The sequence below is a fragment of the Manis pentadactyla genome, chromosome 8, assembly GCF_030020395.1.
Source record: "Manis pentadactyla isolate mManPen7 chromosome 8, mManPen7.hap1, whole genome shotgun sequence".
NCBI lineage: Eukaryota > Metazoa > Chordata > Mammalia > Pholidota > Manidae > Manis > Manis pentadactyla.
Genome location: NC_080026.1, coordinates 39,465,943 through 39,490,421, shown reverse-complemented (window position 1 = coordinate 39,490,421; position 24,479 = coordinate 39,465,943). Strand labels below are relative to the sequence as shown.

General features: G+C 34.6%; 1 protein-coding gene across 3 annotated transcripts in view; it reads right to left on the bottom strand.

Annotated features, from left to right (window-relative positions):
- DPP10 (dipeptidyl peptidase like 10) overlaps nucleotides 1-24,479 on the bottom strand; it is a 674,550-nt gene that overhangs the window by 522,705 nt on the left and 127,366 nt on the right. For all 3 annotated transcript variants that reach the window (XM_036886636.2, XM_036886633.2, XM_036886635.2), the window contains exon 2: nucleotides 8,167-8,281. In XM_036886636.2, the coding sequence (XP_036742531.2) occupies nucleotides 8,167-8,281 (115 nt within the window). The remainder of the gene's footprint in view (nucleotides 1-8,166; nucleotides 8,282-24,479) is intronic.

The following is a 24,479-nucleotide window of genomic DNA, read 5'->3' as shown; positions in this document are numbered from 1 at the left end:
TAGGAATGGAAGGAAACTTCTTCAACATGAAATAGGGCATCTATGAAAATCCCAAAACTAGTATGATAGTGATGAAAAACTGAAAGCTTTCCCCAGTGATCAGGTACAAGACAAGAATGCCCACTCTTACCATTGCTATTCAACATTGTACTGGAAATCCCAGCCAAAATAATTAGTCAAGAAAAATATATAAACATAGTCAAATTTAGAAATGAAGAAGTAAAACCACCTCTATTCACACATGGCATTACCCTCCATATAGGGAAAAACCCAAAACAATAACTTACTAATGCTAATAAGTGAATTCATCACAGTTACAGGGTACAAAACCAACAGTCAAAAAGCAATATATCTCTACATACCAGCAATAAGCAATTCAAAAAGATATTAAGGAATCAATTCTATTTACAAAAGCATCCAAAATAATAAAATATATAGAAATAAATAACCAATTCTGGCTTGCGGTTTTGTTCTGTTTTGGTTTTTTTTTTACAGTGTTTCTTCTTACACCTAATAGAGGAACTCTTTAATTGGTTGGCTTAAGTTACAATTCAAAACCAAGGAATTGTATTTTAAAGTAGTCCCTGGCAAATAATTGCTTATTCAATTATACCCTTCTACAAACACGAGTACAAATGTATGTTAAAGGACTTTTTTTTTTTCAGGAGGGACAACTGGATGCAACTCCCTTTTTTAAAGAACTTTGCTTTCCAAAGATCAAGCTGTCCTGATACTCCATCTTTAGAAGCCAGGCTATCATATTTCTAAGACAGGATGAGGCAAATAAATAATATGACAAAATATTTAAAGTTGTACAGTGGCATATAAACAATTTTTATAGAATTTGGTTTAAGTAAAAAATTATGCTCTTTTATCTTATAATGGGTATTTGAGGTTACAGAAAAAAATATGGTAGTTGAAATAAAAAGTCATAAGAATTTACATGTGTAATTTTCAATTGCCCACTTCTGTCACTTCCTGTTTACCCCTTGCCTATGCCACCTTAATTCCTTCTCTGATGTAAGGAATTTAAGGAACATACAGAATCAATTCACTCATTAAAAAAACCAAGGTGAGGAATAAAGCAGCACTCATTTATCTCTTTCTTATTTGTTCTGAAATGTTTCTTACTCATACTTTCCATGGGTATAATAATATATCTTTAACTGTATTTCACAGATTAAGACATGCTGGAGCCAAGGAGCCTGGGAGAGTGACCCAGCTTCTTCATATTCTAGCTATGTGACAGGAAATTTACTTTAACTTATAAGACTCAACTGAATAATGTGGAATATGAAAAATTTAATATATATATTTGATGTTACTGATATGAGGATAAATACAATAGTACATGTAAAGCACTTAGTATATTATCTTGGCATGTACCAAGCAGATAATAAAGAAATGTTACTTATTAAAACAAATTCTGTTCTGACCCTTGTAAAACTGAACACTATTTATAATATAAACTAAATCCATTATTTTTTTGGCTGCAATACAGAAAGATGAGAATAAGTAAGGAAATCAAATCTGACTTAAAAACAGAAATGTAACTGTAAAGCAAACAAAAAATATAGCCACTTTATTAATGCCAGAGAAAATTATTTTTCATTCATTATCAGAGATAAATTCATTAGAAAAACAACAATCCATGTTATCCAGGGGAAACTGTTAGAATCTGTCATTGTTTTCTCTTTGGCAGCCTGATTATGCCTGGATAATGCGATATTCAAATGTGTTCATCTGTGCTGTTCTTGGAAAAAACAAGCAGAAGACAATTTATCTGAGGCCTATCAATACAACATACCTCCTTTTTTAATTCAACAAAATAAAAATAAGAATTTGTATCTTGGTTGATGTTGATGTTTACAAGTGAGTAATGCAAATCTCAAAATCTGTAAAACATTATTTCCCCCTCATAAAAACATAATGGCATAGTTTAATCGTTATTTTGACATTTTAGAACACAGGTCAGATGCTTAAATGACACCTTTTAAATTACAGCTGCGAAGAGATTGCTTGCAACATAATATAACATGACATTTTAACTAACTATAACCAGGAGCTATTATTTTGGTTAGAACATAATAGCTACCAGAATAAATTCATTTTGAGTTTTTGCATACAATATCAGATGTCACCAGTCTATTAAGTACTTAATTTTAGCTAATGCTTTCTAGAAAAGCCCCTTTTTTATAAATAGGACAGACTAATCTTTGTTAAGCCTCATTTCAAAGGGTCAAATCATTCTTTCTTTAAAATCCTGGTGTTTAGAACAATAGGAAGAGGGAATTATTTACCTCAAAGTCATATTTGCAGGCACATATCTAGGCGAGGGCATGTTTCTAATCAGTCTGATTATCAAGGTCAGTTTAATCATTCTATATGTTCTACTTTCTCAGAAAGTAGGCACTATCATCCAAATTCTCCTTGCTTAGCTGTATTATCCAGAAAACTGTTCTACTTTCTTTAAATTGGTGTGTTACAAGGAATAAATGAGAGGCTTGTGTACCCTTTTTGGAAAATATATGTGTAAGATAAATTCTAGCTGGAATAAGCTGGCAAAGAGAGGCAACAAAGGATCAGGTAATTTATTTAAATACCCCCGGGTGATGTTCTCATGGCCTGGGTACTACAAGCCGGAGAAGTCACACAGGGTTAGGGAGGTGGGGTGCTTATAAGGGATTAGGAGGGGGAGGAGTGGGCAAGCTATCCTAAGGGGTGTTGAGAGGTATGATAGGATAAAGGTGACATAATAGTCAACTAGAAACTTTTTTCCTTCCAAGAGGGAGGAGGCTGACATCTGGGTCTTAGTTGGCACATCAGGATGGAATTCAGGGAGAGCTGTCCCCTTTCCATATACAGCACAGACTTTGGGGTCTGGTCTGTTCTCCCCCTATGGCATCTCTCTGTTCTGTTTGCATGTCCTTGTTTTTCCTTTCTCCAGCCTAACAATATGTACATTGGTATTTCTTCAAAGAAACATCCTTAAATGTTAATTTCTAGTTTTTTGTATGTTTTTCTTGATGAGGTTGCCTAAATTTCCCAGGTTCCCTCTACTTCCTTCATCCTAAATCTTTGCTCAAATGAACTATTTGGGCATAATTTCACAAATCAAATCCTTTTGTGACATAAAGGTTTATCTATCAAGTGGCAATCTCAACCTGTGTAAATTCTTTCCCAACATGGCATCTGAACCTACAGTATAGTTCTAACTATTAGAGATACTTCTAAAAGTGAAAATGAATGCATTTATATACTGGAACTGGAGGATCCCTATTAAATATTAAATTCTTGTTTAACTGAGATCAAGCAGAGTTCTGATGATGATTCATTATAAATGAATGCTGTTGGCTTATACATAAATGCTTAGCTACTTTTATACTCTGATAGACTCTAAAGATCAACTCAGAATACTCACCTAGTGAGGCCACTAAAGGAATGGGAAATTGCCACTAGCTCTAGAGCTACAGCTAATGATGAAGACACACTTCAGTCCTTACAGTGTTCTCTTTACTCAGCCATGTAGTAAATTAACCTGATGACCCTGTTCTGACAATAACTGATTATAACACCAATCAAAGGGCAACAGACCACTATTGCTGAAGAATTGGTGGGATATATTCACAATCCACACAGGTGGCTATTTCAATAGGGCAACTGATAGAAGAGCTTGATGAATACACTCTACCAAATTCATTCTAAACTCATAAACACATCTCTTTTCTCAAAACAAGTCCAGATGGGTAATTTTATTTTGCATGAAATGTTTCCTGACCATGTTCATTCTCATTCTACATTTGAAATATAAATATCAGACTACAAAGTAAATGCACAGCTACATAAGACTGGTTTCCACAACATATACTCATAGATTTGTAAAGCAAAATTACAGATTTTGTATTATATATTCTCAAAATAAATGTGGGCACTCTTTTTTCCTTCAAGAAATTCAGTACAAACAAAAAATATGTGGGTTTGATCAATGCATTTAAATAAGTCTGCCCTTTAATCAGAAAAAAATAGAGTTAATAATTTGTTCCTTTCAGAAATAGCTGCTTATTAAAGAAATACTTGAATGGTTAACCCACTCTTCAAAAATAATTAGGACTTCTCTTCACAAGGCAGGGAAGTTGCTGACAATGTTAAAAATTAAGACACCTGTGTCAAATTACTTCTGTAATAAAATTTGCAATCAAACCAAAATTACAATGAACATGTGTTTCTCTGGTTACAGGCTTGCATTCCTTAGCACTTACCTGTAAAATGTGGTGCTATTTTAAGCAAAAAAGTTTCTAAATCATTTATTAGACTAGGCAACATTTTGTATGCTTTCTCCCCCATACTGCCCCTCCCAAAAAAACACACTAAATATATTTTCCAGGTAGAATAGGCTTACTAAGAGCTCACCAGACTTAATCTGTTGCATTTGTTACTAAACAAGCTGCTATTATTGCTGTTATTGTTATTAGATTAGATTAAATCATAGATATTTGAGCTACAATAAACTTCAAGAGGATCACTTCACATTCTGGCAAACCAAAGAAGCTCTTTTCTTCAACAAAAAACGTCAAAAGAGGTAAGTGATTTTTCTAAGATCGTATCCCTACAAAAAGGCATATGGTTTCCTGATCCCCACCCTTATTGGAAGGATTGTTCCAGAATCAGCTGAAACTTTGTCCTAATGGGGGTCTAGTATCTTGTTGAATAATTTCAAGATCAGAAGTTTCCCCTCCTGACATGGATTCCCCTTACTGTTCAAAGCTTCCATCTGTCTGAGTGGTTTTACCTAGAAAGCTGGGCCTTGAGGACATATTAGTGGACAAAGGGAAGAAAAAGAGGTTGGAGCTTTTCCCTCGGAGGTCTCGCAAGCCCGAGGGTTAGAAGAAGGCATGCTGCAACGAGAGCACTAGGCTGACCACAGACACGCATGGGAGCACATGTGGGCTCAATCAAAAGTCTGCACTAATGGTCTGGATGCACATTCTAGTTCACAGAACTAGAGGTTAAACAAAACTTTTTTTCTTGTTTCATGAAGGAGGCAAGACTACATGACTTCTAAGAGTGCTTCCACGCTTATGACTTGAGTCTTGGGCCACAAACTATTAGTCTTCTAGCTTTGTATTTCACTCTGCTTGGTTTGAGTCTACCATGAAGGCCATGTAATTAGGATGTTATTTGCTTGCTTATAACTCAAGCGAATCCCTCACCACTGTCATTACACTTGCACACTTCCTCAGTTAATGCAACCTCCCAGGCCCCTGGTGGCATTGCGTTTCCAAACACAGAGTGTAGAAGTCAGATTGACTGCTTGCTTCCTAGAGCAATACTTTTCCCACTCCAGCATACTGACTTCTACTTACTTCATAACATCCCTGCCAAAACCACTGCAAACCATTGAAAGACTGACTCTTGATTAAATATTTAGTCCTTTTCCACCTATCATAATTTAAAATTGAAATCACAGATTTCTATATTGCTGAGAGGCTTTTTTTTTATTCTTATACATCTCTCTAGTATACCTGGTGCTCAGTAAGTACTAAGTATTAGCAATACAACAGCACCAGTGCTAGACACTGTACTGAACTCTTGACCTACATTATTTCACTTATCTCTTAAAATAACACTGTATGTCAGCCCTGTTTGTTGTGCCCATAATACAGGTGAGCGAAGTAACAGACAAGGTTAAATAACTTGCCAACTTCACAAAACTACTCAGTTACAGAGCCAGAACTCAAACCAAGGTGTATCCTGCTCAAGTCCCTTTTTTTTAAAATGAATAAGTGCATGACAAAATGACTGTAACTGAGACAGGGACCATGGGCTTAAACAGAGTGGGGTGAGGGCCTCCGGAAAAAACAAAGCAAGATAATCCATTGTGATATTTGCTTTGGCCTGCTGGAGGGCCCAGTTTATTTTTCTAACTTTACCCAGGTGCTGCTTTTCTTCCTCCAGCCCTAAACAAATCATTTGTTGCAACTTGGGCAAGGTAGTAAGCAAGCCCAAAACAACATAGTAAAAACAGGAAGGACTCTATCTTAAAAACAAGACTGCATCTTAAAACCCAATTAGTCACAAAGTAAGTTTCTTAACAAACAGACAATAACTCAGCCCACCTTGGGAGCAAAGCAGGCAGCCTTGAGTGATATGCTCTCAGACTAGGAAGCTCCTATCCTGGGAGGAAATCAGAGCAGTAAAATTCTTCTAAATAACCAGGAAGACTAATAAGAAACTTAATGTTTCTTCAAAGATACACATTTTAGGACCACTTAGTAGGTGTACATCCCCTAGCCCTTTCTTTCTCAACCACCTATAAATCCCCTAGACAAAGCACCACCCAGGAGCTCCCTTGTCCCTTCCTGGCATGAGCCAGGAGCTCTGTCCTCTCATGTATCTTTCAATAAAAGCCTCTCCCTGGCTCTCCTACCTTGGGTGTTTGCTAAATTCGTTCTTCAACTCTGCAAACAATAGCCCCAGCATCACAACTCTACTGTATTTGTTTACTGCGCAACTTAGAAAGGATTGTGTAGAGGAAGTTTGATTTAGTGAGTGGCCAGCTCTATAAGGACTTTGTTATACCAAACTCTCAAAATTCTCCAAAGTATCACTATTGCCTCAGAGCAGCAAGAAAATCTGAGAAAGTGAATCAGTGGGAAAAGTATACTAGAATCCTATGGAAGAAAGATATTTTCTTTCTTGATGCCAAGAAGCACATGGGCATCAAGACACCAATTTCCTTCATCTTGTTAATAGTTACTAAGTGATGACAGTAAAACCACGTCATTCAGTTTTTAATAATTATGTTTTAATCCTTACATTTAAGTGAAACACTATGTTGAAATAAGCTCACTTTCCTTTAACAAAGGCTCTGGCATTCTGCAGCAACTTAGAATCATCCCAAGGCTCAGTTACCCGCACTGAAGATGTGCAAATGAAGCAGTTGAGAGGGTTCCTGAAGAGAATGCCAGATAGGTCAGCTCTTATATGGGAAAATTTTTCTCTTTTTTTGTTTTTTTCCAGTTCTCTTTCCCCTTTTTTCCCTCCTGACTCCCTTAATTTCTTTCTCAATCTCCTTCTATGCTAAAGAACAACTACAAACTGTATTTTTGGCAATTCAAACATTTTACAAAGACTTATATTTCACAAAGTTTCACATTGTAACAATTGACATAGCCATTTGTATAATTAGTCACCATAATTAGTCAACTGAATAAGTCTGAAAGAGAGCTATTGTTAATCACATTTTGTACCTGAGGAAATACTTTTACATGAAAAAAAACAGAACAGAACAGGAGCTAAATTGTAAATTCATAGCATTCAACAACAGGCTGTACTTCATAGTATCTGTTGACTCTTGGACTAGATCAATCCTATCCCAGAAATTACTATTTTTTGTGTAATACTGAGCCATATATGGGCATCCAGTCTTTGAGAATGTTAGCTGGGTTAACTGTAGTTTCAGGCCAAGTGTATTTGTTCCTGGAAGACAGTTGAGGGAGGTTAAAAACTGAACAGCTTTTCTCAGTTTCCCATGTAAGTAGCTCTGACTAAAAGAGTAGTAGAACTGGGCACTTAAATAGTCCCCAAAGAAGAATTAAACCTATTGATAATTTACATACTCATGTTCAACTCTTTAAAGAACACAACTGAAAATTGGGCACTTTGGAGAAATCATTCAGACAAAGAGAAACAGAATATAAAAACTGTAAGGAAAGAAGAAAAGGAGCAAAAACCATTTGTAGGTTTAGCTAATCTCATTTGACCTAATCCTCTTTTGTCTCTCAAATCACTGCTCACCACTGTCCTTAGAGTGGGGCTATCATCTACACCTGGGAACTTCCAGACCCCACTGCCTCATCTTCAACCCACAATAAAAGTTAAATGGCCTCTGCATTTATAAAATTGACAAATATAAGTCTCTTAAGTAGCAATGGAGACCAAGGATTTCCTTGGCATTCTCTATGTATATATTTTCTATTTCTGCCTCTCAAAAATATTTAAACTACAAAATTACTGTGCCATTTGCACAATGTCTGGTATGCATTTTTTTCTTCCAACCAGTGCTAATGCATTCTGAGATACCACATATGGCTACCCTCTTAAGGCATTTGTATGTGAAATTATCATCCACAATACCATCATAAAAGAGGAATAAAGACTGATTACCTGGGGTTAAGAGGATGACTGACATAGTGATGAGTGAGCATACAACTAAAATCACCAGCAGGGCAATAGCAATTCCCTTCCAGTTTCTCTGTGGAGGGCTGTTACTTCCAAGTTCCTACCGAGATAGAAAAAAAAAGTTTCATAATTATACATGCTCCAAGAGAAATGTGTTCATAAAGGAATGATTCAGTGCATGGCACAATCACAGTTTGAAAGCTGATTAGAATCCTTTCCTTCTTCAGTAGCTTGCTTAGTCATTCAAAGGTGCATATATTATAAATGACTATCTTTTGGGGGGCAATCTTATTTCTTTAAGAGATACACCAGCCGAAGCTTTATGCCTGCTGACCAAAATGTACATGGTGTTAAAACGCATCAACTACAAACACTAGGATGATAACCAAAATACTCTGCAAAATAACTAAATAAAGTGTGCACATTTACATTCTTTATTGTTACAATGGAACTTAAAATAAAGATTTAAATACAAATATCCCCAAAGCCCTGTAGAGTACTTCTCTAACTAGAGAAGGGGAAAAAAGGTTAGAGATGGAAAAATCATTCAAATTGCCCCTCACTGCAGAGCAGTGCACATTTGTAAACACAACAGGTCCTTTTTAAACATTTCCCCCACCACTCATAAAAATCAACAGGATGAAGTAACTAAATCAAATGAGTGCTTCTAGATCAACATGTTAAAGGCATTCTCTCCCTGGGCAGTATGCATGATATTGGCAAGGAGATAAGATTGATGGGGAAGGATAAACTTGAGCATCTCTCACAGTACATAAAATAAAGCTTTCCATTTTTCACATGATCTGTGTTCTACTCTGTTTATAAGAAATGTGTGAGCATAGTTCACCAAAGCAAACCACAGACTACACTGGTTTGAAATGAATGCCAGCTTTTCTTTGCAATAAAGTTTATATAACACTGAGCCTCTTATTTATGTGTTCCTACCCCATCCCTCAACTTTTTTGCCCCTTCCCAATGAAGCCTCCATTATTCATAAGTAACCGAGTGATTTGGGGACAAACTAAGCAGAACATAAAGGTATCTGGTTCATTCACTATGTGTGCACAAATCACCCAAGAAGTCATGAAGCAGTCCTGATTTAAACAATCATAAATAGAACAGCAAACATTTGATAAATTATAAATGGGTTCCTATGACCCACAGATCAAAACACTGAAGCAAATTTTCACATAATGATGTTTGCATTCAATTCTGCCATAAATGCTTTGGACTGAAAGAACTAGGACCTAAATAAAAATGCAAGAAGAAAATGTGCACAGAGGTATTTGGTTCTTATTTGTTTTTCTCTTTCTCAGACCAACCACTAAGTTTGTCTTTCACTCTGATGAATCAAATCCAGCAGAGGTCAATTCCACCTTCGTTTAAATGACTACATACCTCTTTTTCATTATTTATTAACGCTTGTTATCCAACTCTATCTCTTTCACATTTTGGTTCACATTTCCATTCATATTTTCCACATAAATAAAGACAACAGATGCTCAAATCATTAGCTTTAGAGTTAACAACATTAAGACGAGCAATAGTTGTCCTAAGACCCTAAACCTTTCTCAGGAATGCAATGTTATCGCAGGTTTCTAGGTGAGTTTCTTCTTCAGAATCTGTGGTGTGAGGGTTGGTTCTTCACAATATTAGGCTCTACTTCAACACTACTCAGTAGCCAGAGTGACAGATTAGAAAGGGCAATGCTTAAATTGGCTACAATGGTCAGAAAGCTATGAAACACTCACCTCAAGAACTAAGAGAGAATGACAAGAGCACCAAACAAGAGGAAGTGGGTACCTGGGCCAAGAATCACAAATATGTTCTTATTAACGCAAAGGGAAGTGAGCCAGGTGTTACTGCTCCATGGTGTAAGAAAAAGGAAAAAGAATAGACATAAGCAATTATAACTGACTTCTCAGTTCAGGACAAGAATCAAGAGTAAATCATAATTTTAAACCTACTGATTTTAATCTTGATTCACTGTCACTTGAACTCAAAATGAGTTATTTGAGAAATGAATTCAGAGTGTGCTTTTCAGTCTCTGAATATGATGCAACCATGCAGTCTACCAGACTTTCTCTAACAGTAATAATAGCTTAGAAATCTTACTGTGTTTGTTATTATACTGAGTACCTTATTATAGCCATAATCTCATATAATCCTCATAAAAATCAGTGAGACTGCTATTGTTTTCTGACAAATTTGTAGATACAAAAAATAAGATTTAGAGAGATTAATAAAAAAATCTACTGACTGTTGATAAATGGAAGATCTGAGGGTCCAGTCCATAAAATCTTGCTTCAGAAACCACACTCTTAACTACTATAATATGCTGTTCTAAGAATACATATTCCTAGAATAAATGCATGAATCAGTGAATAAATCAGTGAATCAGGACATAATTCAGGCCTCTACATAAGAATAGTGCACTTTAGAACATTTTATTTGAGAAAATGTGCAATTATATAAAAGTGATCCTGAATTCTGTAATGTTTTCAAATAAACTCATGTTTTCCTTGTCAAGGAATACTGGGAAAAAGTGCCATTTTAAAAATGGTAGAACATGTTTGAGAAAAAAGTATTTTTCCATTTATAAAGTGGTGCATATAAGAATGTGTGGCTCCCTACACTGACTCATAAATGCCCCACACATCTACAAGGCCCTGATTAGGAAATGCAGGTTTCCTGAGCTCTTACTGCAATTCTCCCTTTTCCATCCACCTTACACTCTGTTACCACACTATTTCTAAACCACAGTTTTACTTTCTGTCACTTACTCCACAAAGTCCTTTGATGCACCTACACTATCTAAAGAATCAAAGGCAGTGTAGAATCTAGAATAACAATTGTATATAGCCAAGCTGAAGTTTTCTCATCCAGCTTTGGTCCCTTTTGAGAAAGAACACTATCCATACCATTCTGATCCCCATGTCCTACATATGTCTCAGAGGCTTCAATTCACACATCAGTATTCAATTCCCAATTCTTCTTCATCCAATCCCTTTCATATGCATCCAATTATAAATACTATCAACCATTCAACATCCTGCTCTAATATCTCTTCTCTCGGGATTTCCCTCATTCATGCAAACTATATATGATTCTCCTTCCTGAAATACACAGTACCAATGGGTTGAATTCAACTCTCTGCTTAATAACTATGAGATTGCAAAGATGTTTCTACATTTTTCTAAGTTTCAGATGTTTTTTCACTTGAACAACTAGAATAATGATTATTATTTTTAAATGATATGATGATTAAAACAAGTAATTCAAACAAAACTTTTACTTAAATGTACAATAGCAAAGTGCACACTGAGCTGCTTGGAATGTTCTTCCTCCATACACTTGCCCATATCTCTTTCTCATCATCCAATTCTTATCTCAAATGCTCCTTCCTCAGGAACCTTCCCTGACCACCCTCTCTAAAGTGACATTCCATATCCCTTTTATCCCTTCAATCACTTTATTTTTCTTTATACATTATCATAGTAGGTATATCACATGTCATGTTATATTTAATCATCTATTTATAGTTATGTGTTATGCTGTTTGATAACAGATTAAGCTGTTTAAATGTTCATTTTATCTGTCTCAGAAGGCTAGACTAGAAATTCATGATGTCAGTGACCAGTTCATCTTGTTCTCCGCTACCTCCCTAGTTTGGGACATACTAGGTATGCAACAGATAACCAAATAATGAATGAATGAGTGATAGCAGCAATGATGATTGTGGTGGTAGTGGTGCTGGTGGTGGTGGTTGTGATGTCAATGCTTAGAGCCATATACAAAGAGCCATGATATCCCTTAAAATAAGAATCACATTTTAAAACTCTTTAGATTCCTTAGACTGCTTAGCAATCTCTGGTTCTCTTAATAGATGCTTAGAAATAATTGACTTATTAAGTGGTACAAATGGAAACCCAAAGGGTATATAAATACAATGCCACTCATTAAATACACATTAATAACAAACTTTTAAAATGTATCTACTTGCTAAAGATTAATTTGACTGCAATTATGTGCAGCATCATTAATCTGATGCTTGGATTCCAAAATACAGCTGCCAATCTTCAATCTATCTGCTTCAACAACCTTAATAATTTTTCCTTTTGTGGGAAGTGATCCTAATTGGCTTTGCTTTTCAAAGACTTCCTACCAGCCAACACCTGAAAGCAATCCACTACACATGCCAGTCCCACAGAAGAGGTACAGTGCTGGGTAGCAGTCTGAGATGGAACATGTAAGGAGCTTGCACCGTGGTCATCAGAGGCAGAACAGAGTCAGTGTTGGGCTATTATACTCCCAGGAGAGGTTTGAAGATACAAAGACAAATATTTAATAATTCCTGCATGGAGCTGCTTTTAAATCAGTGCCTCAAGGGATGGATGTTATCAGTTGAAACATCTGCATACAATTCCAGAAGATATTCAGTGCTGTAACTGTCTACAGACATGTTGCTGCTATAGATGAAACTAAATGAAATTTATAATCTAACTATTTATAACCAATCTAATTATTCATTACCTCCCAGAGAACAGTTAAGTTTGTAAGATAATTCTGTCCACTACATAGTTTACCTAAATTCAAAATGCATTTTTTATTAGTTCAAGTGCAATGAAAAAAAGGCTGGAAATAATAAACAGAAAACATTTAAGGTTTATATGTCATTTCATTTGGCACAATAAGGAAAAAAGCCTAACCAACAGATCTTATTGTCTTAAAAAGGAAGTGAGTGAAGGATACACAAATTCAAATTTTTTTCATTTAGAATATTCCATTTGTATTTCCTCTTAGGAAGCTTCAATCTACTCTCTACTAGAGGCAACAGGAGAAGAAATATGATCCTTCTATACTAAAATACTCTCAAAACATAATAGCATATAGAAGATACAGGGAAAACACTAAGATGTTGAAAATATATCTGTAGATCGGATGTGCATGTACTTTAATAAAAATAGATTTTCTTCAACCACTCTATTTTCTAGGAACCACAGGAAAGGTTCTTTAAAATATCTTTACTGCTACTTGAAAAGGTGAATTTAGATTTACAGGCTTAGAGTATTAGCATTTAATACATCAATTCCTAGTTTGGTTCTCAACACAATCATATCAAGTATTCAAAAACTTCACTCTTTTCTGTTATCCCCTACCTATACTTATTTAATTGTTTCAAAATCCTTCTGATGTGCTAAAGTTGTCACAAAAACAGACTGTTAATGTTTTCTGATATAAATTCAGTAAGTTCCAAAAATAAAAAATAAAAAAAATTGGTTAACACATAACATTAGTATATTTTCTGTCAAATAGCTCAAAATATTGAATTTTTTTTTTACATTAATGATTTTACTTTACTTATGCTGTTAATATTCTTAACTGTGAGTAATTTCAATGGTGAAATAGGTCAGAAACAGTCCAAGGGCATTTACATTGAATAACTGGGAAATATCTTTAAAATACTTTTTAATGTTCTATATTGTTTCATAATATTAGAAAACAGCATTTTAGAGTTAAGGGTTTTAAAAACACCTGGGAAAAATTCAAATTGATGAAAAATAGTTTATATCATTCCTAAGAAATGTTTAGCCAGCTTTGGTTATGTAAATAAGGTAAAACGGAGATCACAAAATTTTTCTGTGGGAAATGAGGGAGAAGATACTAATTTCCTCATTGATATAAAAAAATTTGCTTTGAACACCCAATCAGCATTTCCTTAAATAGGGTATGGTGGGGTTACATAACTGCACAAAATCTTTGTCAAAACGGAATCAGATTTTTTTTTAAGTGAGTGGAAAGCATGTATAAAAATATTTGGATATTTAGAAAGCTCAACAAAGTGTGCACTTTTTCTTTCTAGCAAAAATAATTGACAAAATTTACACCTGGAAAAGACCAATAAACATAAAAGAAATTAGCATGTTTTTCAAGGTTCTCCCAAAAGGTACAAAACCACAGATTTTGCCTTCAATAAACAAGTAAGTCCTATACCATTCAAACTACTTTAAAGTAGATAGAAAGAAGGAAAAATTCCAAATATTTATTAAGGTCATGTTGTCTTGATAGTATGTCAGAAAAATACACCACATAAGAAATTCTAAATACAATTTAAATAAAAAAATTAATGCAAATACACTAAATAAGTTAGTGAATTAAATGCAGTTTAATAAAAATAATTAAAACTGTGAAATATTGACCATTATGAGATATAATCATAGTTCCCTACAATATATACATTATCAATAAAGAAAACATAATTATAGATTTCTTACATTTTATTTACAGTTAATACTTATAATGTCCACTACTTCTTAAAATTTGCCTATTATCCTCATGGCCATTCACATGTCCCTGTTTATCATGCAACTCATATGCCAAGTAAAGTGCATATTTTTTGTATATGATTACAAGTTATACATTTTTCAAAGCTACATTTGTTATAGCCTTGTGCTGTCAATGTACATGAGGCAATGCTGAATCAGTGCTACTCACAGTAAGAACTATAGACAGAAGGCTCAACACCACCTGAGAGCTTGTTAGAAATGCAAAGCTAGTCTTCTATGGCTCTTTGCTTTTTTTTTTTTAATTCTTATTTGGTTTTATTTATTAACCATCAATTTGTTCATAAAGTAACTAGCAATTATCTCAATTGCAATTTGACATTTATCATTCCCCAACAATTATGACTGCTGGTAACATACTACTAGATGGATGATCATTAAATGAGGGAAACAAAGATGACAGCTATCATCAATATGTTATGTAGCAATAGTTTTATATTTCTAGTATAACAGTCTAGAAGAAAAGTGAACCGAACCCAAGGGACTTAAATCTAACAGTAGAATCATTATGCACATTATGGAAGTCCTGGAAGGAGAAGAGAGAGAGCGAGAAAAGATCAGAAAGTTTATTTGAAGAAATTATGATGAAAACTTTCCTAATTTGAGAAAAGACATGGCTATAAAAACACAAGAAGGTCAATGAACTCCAATCAGAATAAACACACAGAGACCCACACATAGACAAATATCAAATTAGTAAAAGTTAAAGACAAAGAGAGAACCTTGAAAGGAAAAAGATAAAAGTGACTCTCATTGCTTGCAAGTATCCACAATAAGATTATCAGTGGATTTTTCAGCAGAAAGTTTGCAATCCAGAGGCAGTAGGATAATATATCATCACTGCTATGAGAAAAACCTATCAACCAATAATACAGTCAAGCAAAACTTTCCTTCAAGAAAGAGGAAGAAATTAAAACATTCCCAGAATAACAAGCATGAGGGAGCTCAATGTCACTTAGATTTGCCCTACAAGAAATGCTATAGGGAGTCATTCAAGTTGAAAAAAACGCTAGACAATAATCTGAAGACATATAAAAATACAAAATTCTCCTATAATGGTAAATATGAGGACAAATATACAAACAAGCATCACTGAAATGTTGACTTCTAACTCTACATTTTCCCTTTCTTAATGATCTAAAAAACAAAAACATGGAAAGTAATTATAAGTCTATGTTAGTGAGTACACAATAATTTATGGTACAACTATCATAAAGTAGGAATTATGGAGCTGCAAATAGAGATTTGTAATCACTTGATAATATGTTTGCATTGGTTTAAAATAGATTATAACTTTTGGATTCTATGTGTAATCCCCAGGTTAACTACAAAAAAAGTCTTCAAATATACACAAAAGGAAAAGAGAAGGGGATCAAACGTGTAACACACACACACACACACACACACACACACACACAAAGAAAGGGAGTAAGAGAAGAAATAAGGGACAAAAACTAGAAGACATATAAAAAACAAAATAACAATAGTAAGTACTTCCTTATAAGTAATATTTTAAAAATATATGGATTGACTTCCCCAATCACACAGAATGTCAAATTGGGTCAAAAAACCATATTTCAAGTAGAAGCTATTTACATGAGTATCACTTTAGATCTGAGGACTCACATAGGATGAAAGTGAAAGGATGGAATAGACATCCCATGCAAATGGTAACCAAAAACAAAGCTGGGGGCAGGAGAGTGGCAGGGGGCTATAATGTCAGATAACACATCCTTTGGGTCAAAACAGTTGCAAGAGACAAAGAAGGATGTGACAGAGTGGGAGGAAAAAAGGCAGCAGATTTGAATAGACATTTCTCCAAAAGAAGATCTACAAATGCCCATAAACTTATGGAAAGAGGGTCAACATCACTAGTCATTAAGGAAATGAAAACCAAAACAAGAAGACACCACTTCACACAAATATGGATGGCCATTACCAGGAAAACAGAAAGCAACAAGTATTGGCAAGAATTTAAAGAAATTAGAGTTCTGTATAGTAACATTGGCAGGAATGCAAATGGTGCAGCTGCTATGGAAAATGGTGTGGCAATTTTTCAAAAAACAATTAAAAGTAGAATTACCATATAATTCTACAATTATATTCCCCTAATAAATCTGAAAGCAGGGATTCAAACAGATATCTGTATGATCATGTGCAATGTGGCATTATTCACAATAGCCAAAAGGTGGAAGCAACCCAACTGTCCTCAATGGATGAATGGATAAACAAAATGGGTTACATACATACAATGGAATATTAGTCATTCTTAAAGACAGGAATGAAATTCTGTTATATGTTATAAATAGACGAACCCTGAAGGTGAAATATTTAAATGTATGGTGAGTGAAATAAGTTAGTCACAAAAGGCAAATATGTATGATTATACTTACACAAGTACTTACATAAGTTACCCAGAAGAGACCAATTCATAGAGAGACAGAAATTAGATTGGTGGCTGGCAGGGAATGGGGAGAGGAGGAAATAAGGATTTATTGTTTGATGTATATAAAGGTTCCATTTGAGAAGAAGAAAAAGTTGTGGAGATGGATTGGTGGTGATGGTTGCAAAATAATGTGAATATACTTTATGCCACAGAGCTATACACTTAAAATTGTTAAAATAATGAACTCTGTATTATGCACATTTAGCTATAATTCTAAAAATATACATAATAGCAGAATTCACAGTAATAGCAGATATATTCATCGACTTCAGAAATTTTTAGTGTCCAAAGAAAGAAAACCACAAATTTTCACTGGAAGATTTGTAAGATCTCTTGAAGGATGTAGGGAATCTCTGAACTCCTGAAAAAAGATTCAGTTCAGTAAATGTGTCCATTTTCCTAGAATAACTTGAAAGTTGAAGGAAATTCCAATGAAAATCCTAATAGAACTTTCTTCTTAAATTGATAAAGTGGTCTTGAAATTTTCATATGAAAAATAATCATGAAATTACAGTTAACTTTGAAAATAGAAAAATAATGATGAACACCAGCTATTATAATATAAATCTGTGGTAAGGAAAGAAATGTGGTATTAATAAGAAAATTGAGAAAGAAAACTGTATTTCAAAGAATATTGTATGTATACATATAGACAGAATTGCTTGTATTTGGATGTCTACTTTCTCATTACACATTCGTCTGTAAGGAAGGATGATGGGAATTTTACATAACATTCCAATGAGATGTCTTCATGATTTCTATGGTGTCAAATCAAAGAGTCAATTTTTCTATTATCTTGATGACTTCTTGCAGTATTCTAATCCATTAACCACTCAATCCTCTAAGAAAGTCTTTGCTGGGTTCCTGTAACACCATATTCTCCTGTATTTTCCATCCTCTATGGCTAGCCACTTGTCCATGGTCTTTACTAGTTTCTTCTTAGGCTAAAGTTTCCCAGGCCATGGTGGTAGCCCACCTTTGCTCTCTATGTGAACACTTTCTTTTTAGTAATATCAACCAAGGCCACTTTTTAAATCATTCAGATTTCTAGCAATTTTATATGCTAATGTTAAGAAAATAATGCATAGCATAGACAAGCTATTAAAAAAATTGATCTCTAAGAAGTAGACAGCTACTATAAAGGTATCACTATACCCTTCAAGAAACCTATCTCCCTCTGCATGGGTAAAATCTTTATGTATCATCATTATTGCTACTTGCAGTGCTCACTCCTTAAAATTGCCCATTAGATTCATGCCATTCAGTTTGTCACACTTCTTTGCTTCTCTGATGAGAGAATTCTATGTTAAGTACAATACATATTTTAATAAAAAATTTTACATGTTTTGAAATTGGGATTCTAAGTAGGATACTTCTGTTAACCTGTTCAGATAGTTTCTTAGGTCAGTGCAGGCCATGAACCAACAGAGTCTAAAGCTGACCTTTGGATGCAGCTGAGCACCATCTGAAAGCTTGTTTGAAATAAAAATAATTCAGCTCTATTCCAGACCTTTTGAATCTCCATGGGGAGGGCAAGGCCAACAGTTTACTTTAATAAGCTCTAAAGATGACTCTGCCAGGGGCTAAAGTTTGACAAACATTTCCCTAGGTCAGTGCTATTCAAAGAATGGTCAATGTCACCTCTGAGATTGTCTAAATGCAAATTATTCAGCCCATCACAGAATTACTGAGTACCTGGGGACCCGCTGAGCAATCATCTTTGTTTTAACAAACTCTCCAGATGATTCCTGTGCATGCTAATATATGATAAAGTTGACCATAGAGATTAGTCTTTGCAGATACACAGTTCTGGAACTGTTAACATCATCCTTCAGAGACTCAGAGGAATTGGGTGAATGCATTATGGTTTAGTGGTTTTGGAGTCAGTACACCTGTATTTTAATCTCCTTTAATCTATTTATTGGTTCTGCTACATACACAACTGACCTAGTCTACTATAATTAAAACCCAACTAGTGGCACCTGAGACATGATGATCACTGTTCTTATCTTCTTCTGTATTTGTCATTCACCAAATCGAGTTTTAGTCTTAAGTGAGTTCAACATGGCAGAGATGATTTCATACTCATCTTTGTGTCCTCGACGCCTAATACAGCACATATCAAGTACTCACAAAGTATTTGAACTAAATCACTATGCTCAGCCTATGCTCTAAGAATTAAAAATAAGGTCTTTAATTTTGAGGGATGTATCTGTATTTTGTGAAGACTAGAGGTGAACTAGCTGTCTTCATCTGAAATCTAGAGAAGAGACATTCCAGGAGTATAGCTGTTGATTCATCCCAGGGCTGTTTATCATTTAATGAACACTAAAAAAATCTCAGTGATCTATAAACTGGATCAAATAGCCATAAATGTCTGGGGTTGATTAGCAGCATGAATTCTTAACACGCCAGACAATCAGTTTTGAGTTTGATTTTACCAGATGAACAGAGTGCAGACATAATCTGCTAAGGCTTCCCACTATTTTTAACAAGTTAACCTTTTGCCTATGAATAGGGCAGAGAATCTTGTCATTTCTCTTTGCATAGCAACACCCGGCAGTTTCTGGTACATGCTATATTCACCCACATCTAGTGATAAATGAATGTTACAAACTAAGAAACTTTTTTCTGGTTTTCTGTAATACTTTACCTTTAAGTTAATTTCAGAATTTCAGTTAATTTTCAATACTCATTTAAAACTTATTTTATATTAAAGTGTGATATAAAACTAACCTAACCACAAAAGATCCATTCTAATGTGGAACATTCATTGGGAGATAGAAAATAGTAAACCTAGCACTGTACACATAATAATTAGTTGTGATTTAAAATGAGGCTTTCATTTTCTTAGGCATCAATAGAAAAGCAGTATACGCCCAAACAATGCCACTGAGCATTGTCTGATGCAGCAAGCAAGCCACAAACTCATCCCCACTTTCTACCTCTGTCTTGCCTGAGGGTTTCAGCCCAAGGCCAGTTCACTATGGATTTGATGAGACCAAGAAATGGCATCAGACCATTTTTGGGGTAAAAAGGTTTATACCTGGCTTTATTCTCATAGTGGTAGGTCAAGCTAAAAAAATCACATGTGCATCCAGCAGTCTGCAAATCCGTAATCTAGCTCTATCTCCACCTCCATCCAGAGCATTGGGCAGGCTCTTTATAGTGACTCATTCAATAATAGTTTATAGCCTACAGGTGTGGAAGCTTTAGCCCAGCAGGAGGCCAATTACATCATAAAGTATTTTAGGGTCAGGTGAGGATCCTGAGTTTAGGAACTTCCATTTTCCTCTTAACTTCCTAGGTAAAACAGCTTTGGTTTTACTCACATACAAAAGAGAGGCAATATTACCAACTTGCATATGGTATTTGGGAGCCCTCCAAGAAATAATGCAATTGAAATGTGTTCACAAAGAGTTTATTATGTATATATTTAAGTTTTAAAACCATGTCTCTGATATTTGAAGTATATAAAAATTATGTGTAATTAATTGTTCATGAGTATTAACTGGGGAAGCAGGAAAACTCAGATGAGATTATTGCTCTCAGCAAAATGGCAATCTAGTTGAGAAATTAAACATTAGGAAAGAAAAAAACAGAAAACTATTTTTTAAAATGCAACATTTTAGTATAAGATGCTAAATGTGATAAAAACCCAAAGAAGAGAAAGAGAGAGATCCTGGTCATCTAAATTTTAGGTATGCTAAAGACCAACTCAAAAGGGGTTAACTTTTGACCCCTTCCTAAAGAAGACTTAGATCAGGAAGAGCTCAAATGTAAAAGACAGACACCACAACCTTATGGCTAAGGGAAACCTAATTCTTCCTTATATCTTCAAGTTGCACAAGGTGTGTTTAATTTGTTTCCTTTTCTAGTGGTTAGTTAAAGAATGCAATTGCCCAGGAGTCAAATGAGATTTGAAACAAAGGTTAAGAAAATAGTAAAGCCATTGGCAAAATACTACTGCTTGAAAAGCAGTAGCTCTGCTTCAGCTTCAAGCTAAATTCAAAGCCAGCACTGTTAATTTGCTCTTCATAACACAATTGACCTTTAGAAGTACTGAGCAACTCCTGGGAATTTTGGTAATTCACCAGATCTCCTTATTTTAACTAAATGCACTTTTAGACCACTATCACCCCAAAGCCAAAAACCTTCCAAGTAATTCAGCATGGGATCGGACCTTGAAATCCCCTTCTACCTCAGGAGCAAGTGCCATTTAGGCCTCAGTAAGGCTTGCAAGAGGAAGTGGCTAGGAAGAATTCACCTTTCAGTAGAAAAGCCTTGTAGTTTTTCAGGTACTAAAAGCCAATATTAAATAGAAACAGACACATTTGATATAGTTCAAAATTTAACTTTTTTCACACATTTACTTATTGAGCATCTGTTACTTATTAACCGAAAAAATTAAAATGTAATAAACTTTGAAACTTAAGCATTCACTTCATTGTAAACATTTTCATCTCTGCCTTTCAAGTAGGAGGAATGGAGATATATAGCCTTTAAGTGTAAAGATAGCATGTGTTCAGAAGAGAATCCTTCTAGTTCCTTCACACAGAGAAATTCAGTATCATAAAGAGGCATCTATAGCTAAGAAATCAATTTTACAACTTTTGTCTACAAAAGAAAAAAAGCAGAAATTAATGAAATGGGGCAGAACAGGAACTAAGTTTGCTTTTAATTATTTTTATCACTTTTTCAATTAAAAATGTTAGTGAGTATCATATTGATATTTTCAAAGGAAAGAAAGAACAAATTACTTTTTCTCTGCTTTTAATTAGAAATGTTAAGAATGTATGTGTGTTTCAAATTTTCTAATACTCTGTGATAGTTATAATGGATACTAGGACATATAAACTAACCATACACACCAAGCAATGAAAAATAAATTAACAGAGATTTGGACCTTTCATTTAAAACTGCAGTAACGTAGCATCCTGGCCATTTTTTCAGAAACCCCATGGACCAGGAATAATTAAATAAATCCCAGGTAAATTACACTTTATCTGCATAAATATGTATCATGCATCATTTGTGCTCTGCTTAAAAGAGGATTTCTTTGGATGAAATTTTTGTCTGGATGAGTAAGGCAATTACTCACCTCAAAGCCAGTCAATGTTTCTATTCATCTGCTGAAGAGGATCTTCTTTTTCCCTAGTCTTTGTGAATACAGTAGCCATTATCTGTGGCAGTTCTCAGAATGTCCCCTCAGTACCGCCAGTTAAAAATAGACCATCCCCCACACACTTCCAAAAGAGGTTTGCTCTAAAGGTTCATTTTTCTCTTGAACTATTACATTATTGGCATTTTAAATCAAAATTAAAAATTTCTTTTATTTTGTCCATCCTATATTTTCATTTTTCAAGAGAAGGGAATAAAATTCTATCAACCTTATGTCTCAGTGGGGAAGGAGTGGATGGGGAGTGGCAATCCACATGCTAAGCACCAACTGCATGATGCTCCGTCCCATAAAATCATTACTGCTTTGTCCACAGGATAAAAATTTTCTGGTGATACTTATTTGCCTAATAAAAGCATTCTGAGAATTGGGGAATGTTTAATAGTTATCTCAAACCGATTATGAGCTCTTTCCTCAGAAAATACACTAATGTAAAGATTCCATATTAATAGTCACAAGTGATAAGCTTACCAACCTGGACCTAGTCATTTTTCATTTTGTTAAGACTTTCAGAAGGGATTTGAGAATATAAGTCTAAGAGCAGTTCTTCAAAGAAGAAAGGTTGCAAATACTATTTTGGAAGCTCCCTTTCTTAAAACAGCCAAAAAAAAAAAAATAGGAGGAGGGTGGTTGGAAGTGGGTAGGAAGAGAGAACAAAACAAAACAACAATAATTCTTTCAGACATAAATTTACAAAATCTCATTCAAAAGTATACACAGTCCACCTACCAGTCTATAAATTCCATGTGAGCTGAATCATGTTTCTTTAGTTCACTATAACCACAGTGCTAACAGAGCCTGAGGCCTAGTAGGATCTCAATGTATATTTGGTAAATAAATAAATAAATAAATCGCTAAAACCAGAAGGATATTTTCCTCATAGACCCATTATGTCATAATGGACTTTGGGGCCTCTTCAAAATGATTCAATGATGCCCAAAGGCTGATGAGGCCCCTCCCCAGTCTATTTACAGAAACTTGCCTTATCCCCATGGCAGCACCTAGCAAACTGCATCTGATTGTCCAGTTTTATATGTCTCCTCCACTAAGCTATATCTTTAATCAGTAAGTACTTATTGACTAAGGTGAGAATGATGCCACACAATGTGCACTAATGGTGAGATTATATGTCATCCTTTTCAGGAAAGATGTATATGTCCTCACTTCTCAGCTTTATTGAGATATAATTGACATACAACACTGTGTAAGCTGAAGGTGTATAAAGTGATGATTTGATACACTTACATACTGTTAAACAACTACCACCACAGTAGGGTTACTAACATCTCCATCAACTTATATAATTTCATTTTTTGTAGTGAGAACGTTTAAGATATACTTTCTTAGCAACTTTCCAGTATATAAAGCAATACTGTTAACTATAACTTATTCATCTTATTGTCACAAATGGAGAGAGTTCCTTCTTTGTCATGCCTGAAAATATTCCCTGTCATATATATAAAATCTGCTTTATCCATTTGTAGATGGACACTTAGATTGTTACCATACTTTGGCTATTGTGAATAATGTTTCATAGAAAATAGGAGTGCAGGTATCTCTTAGAGATCCTGGTTTCATTTCTTTAAATATATACCCAGGTGGTATATATCCACATCATATAATTGTTGTATCATATAATAGTTTGATTTCTAATTTTTTGGAGGAAACTCCATACTATTTTCCATACTGGAAATATGTATATTTTTACCAATTTATATTCCAACCAGCAATGTAAGACGATTCACTTTTATCCACATCCTCACCAATACTCACTGATTCTTGTCTTTTGGATAATAGCTATTTTGATAGGTGGGAGCTGATGTGTAATTGCAGTTTTGATTTGCACTTCCCTAATGATTAGTAATGCTGAGCATCTTTTCCTGTACCTATTGACCATAGGTATGTCTTCTTTGGAAAAATGTCTACTAAGATCCTCTGCCTATTTTTTAAATTGGATTATTTGTTGATTTACAGTTTGTTTTTGCTATTGAGTTGTATGAGTTCTTTATATATTTTAGATATTAACTCCTTATCAGATATACGATTTGCAAATATTTTCTACCAAGGAGAGATACATTTCTTTTGTTGCCGTTTTTCATGTTAGAAAAGTGCTTGTTGCTTATCTGTTTCCTTTTATTGGCTGTCAGGGAAAGACAATAGGAATTAAAACAAAGAGCTTCTCTAAACTTTAGTTTGTTCCTTCATAAAAACAGAGATTTACAGACATTCATGTTGATTTAGATTTCAGTGATGAAACATGGACTCTCAGAGGATCACTCCGAATACATGAATCTAGCATAACTGTTTCTTCTTAGTCTCTCTATCCCTC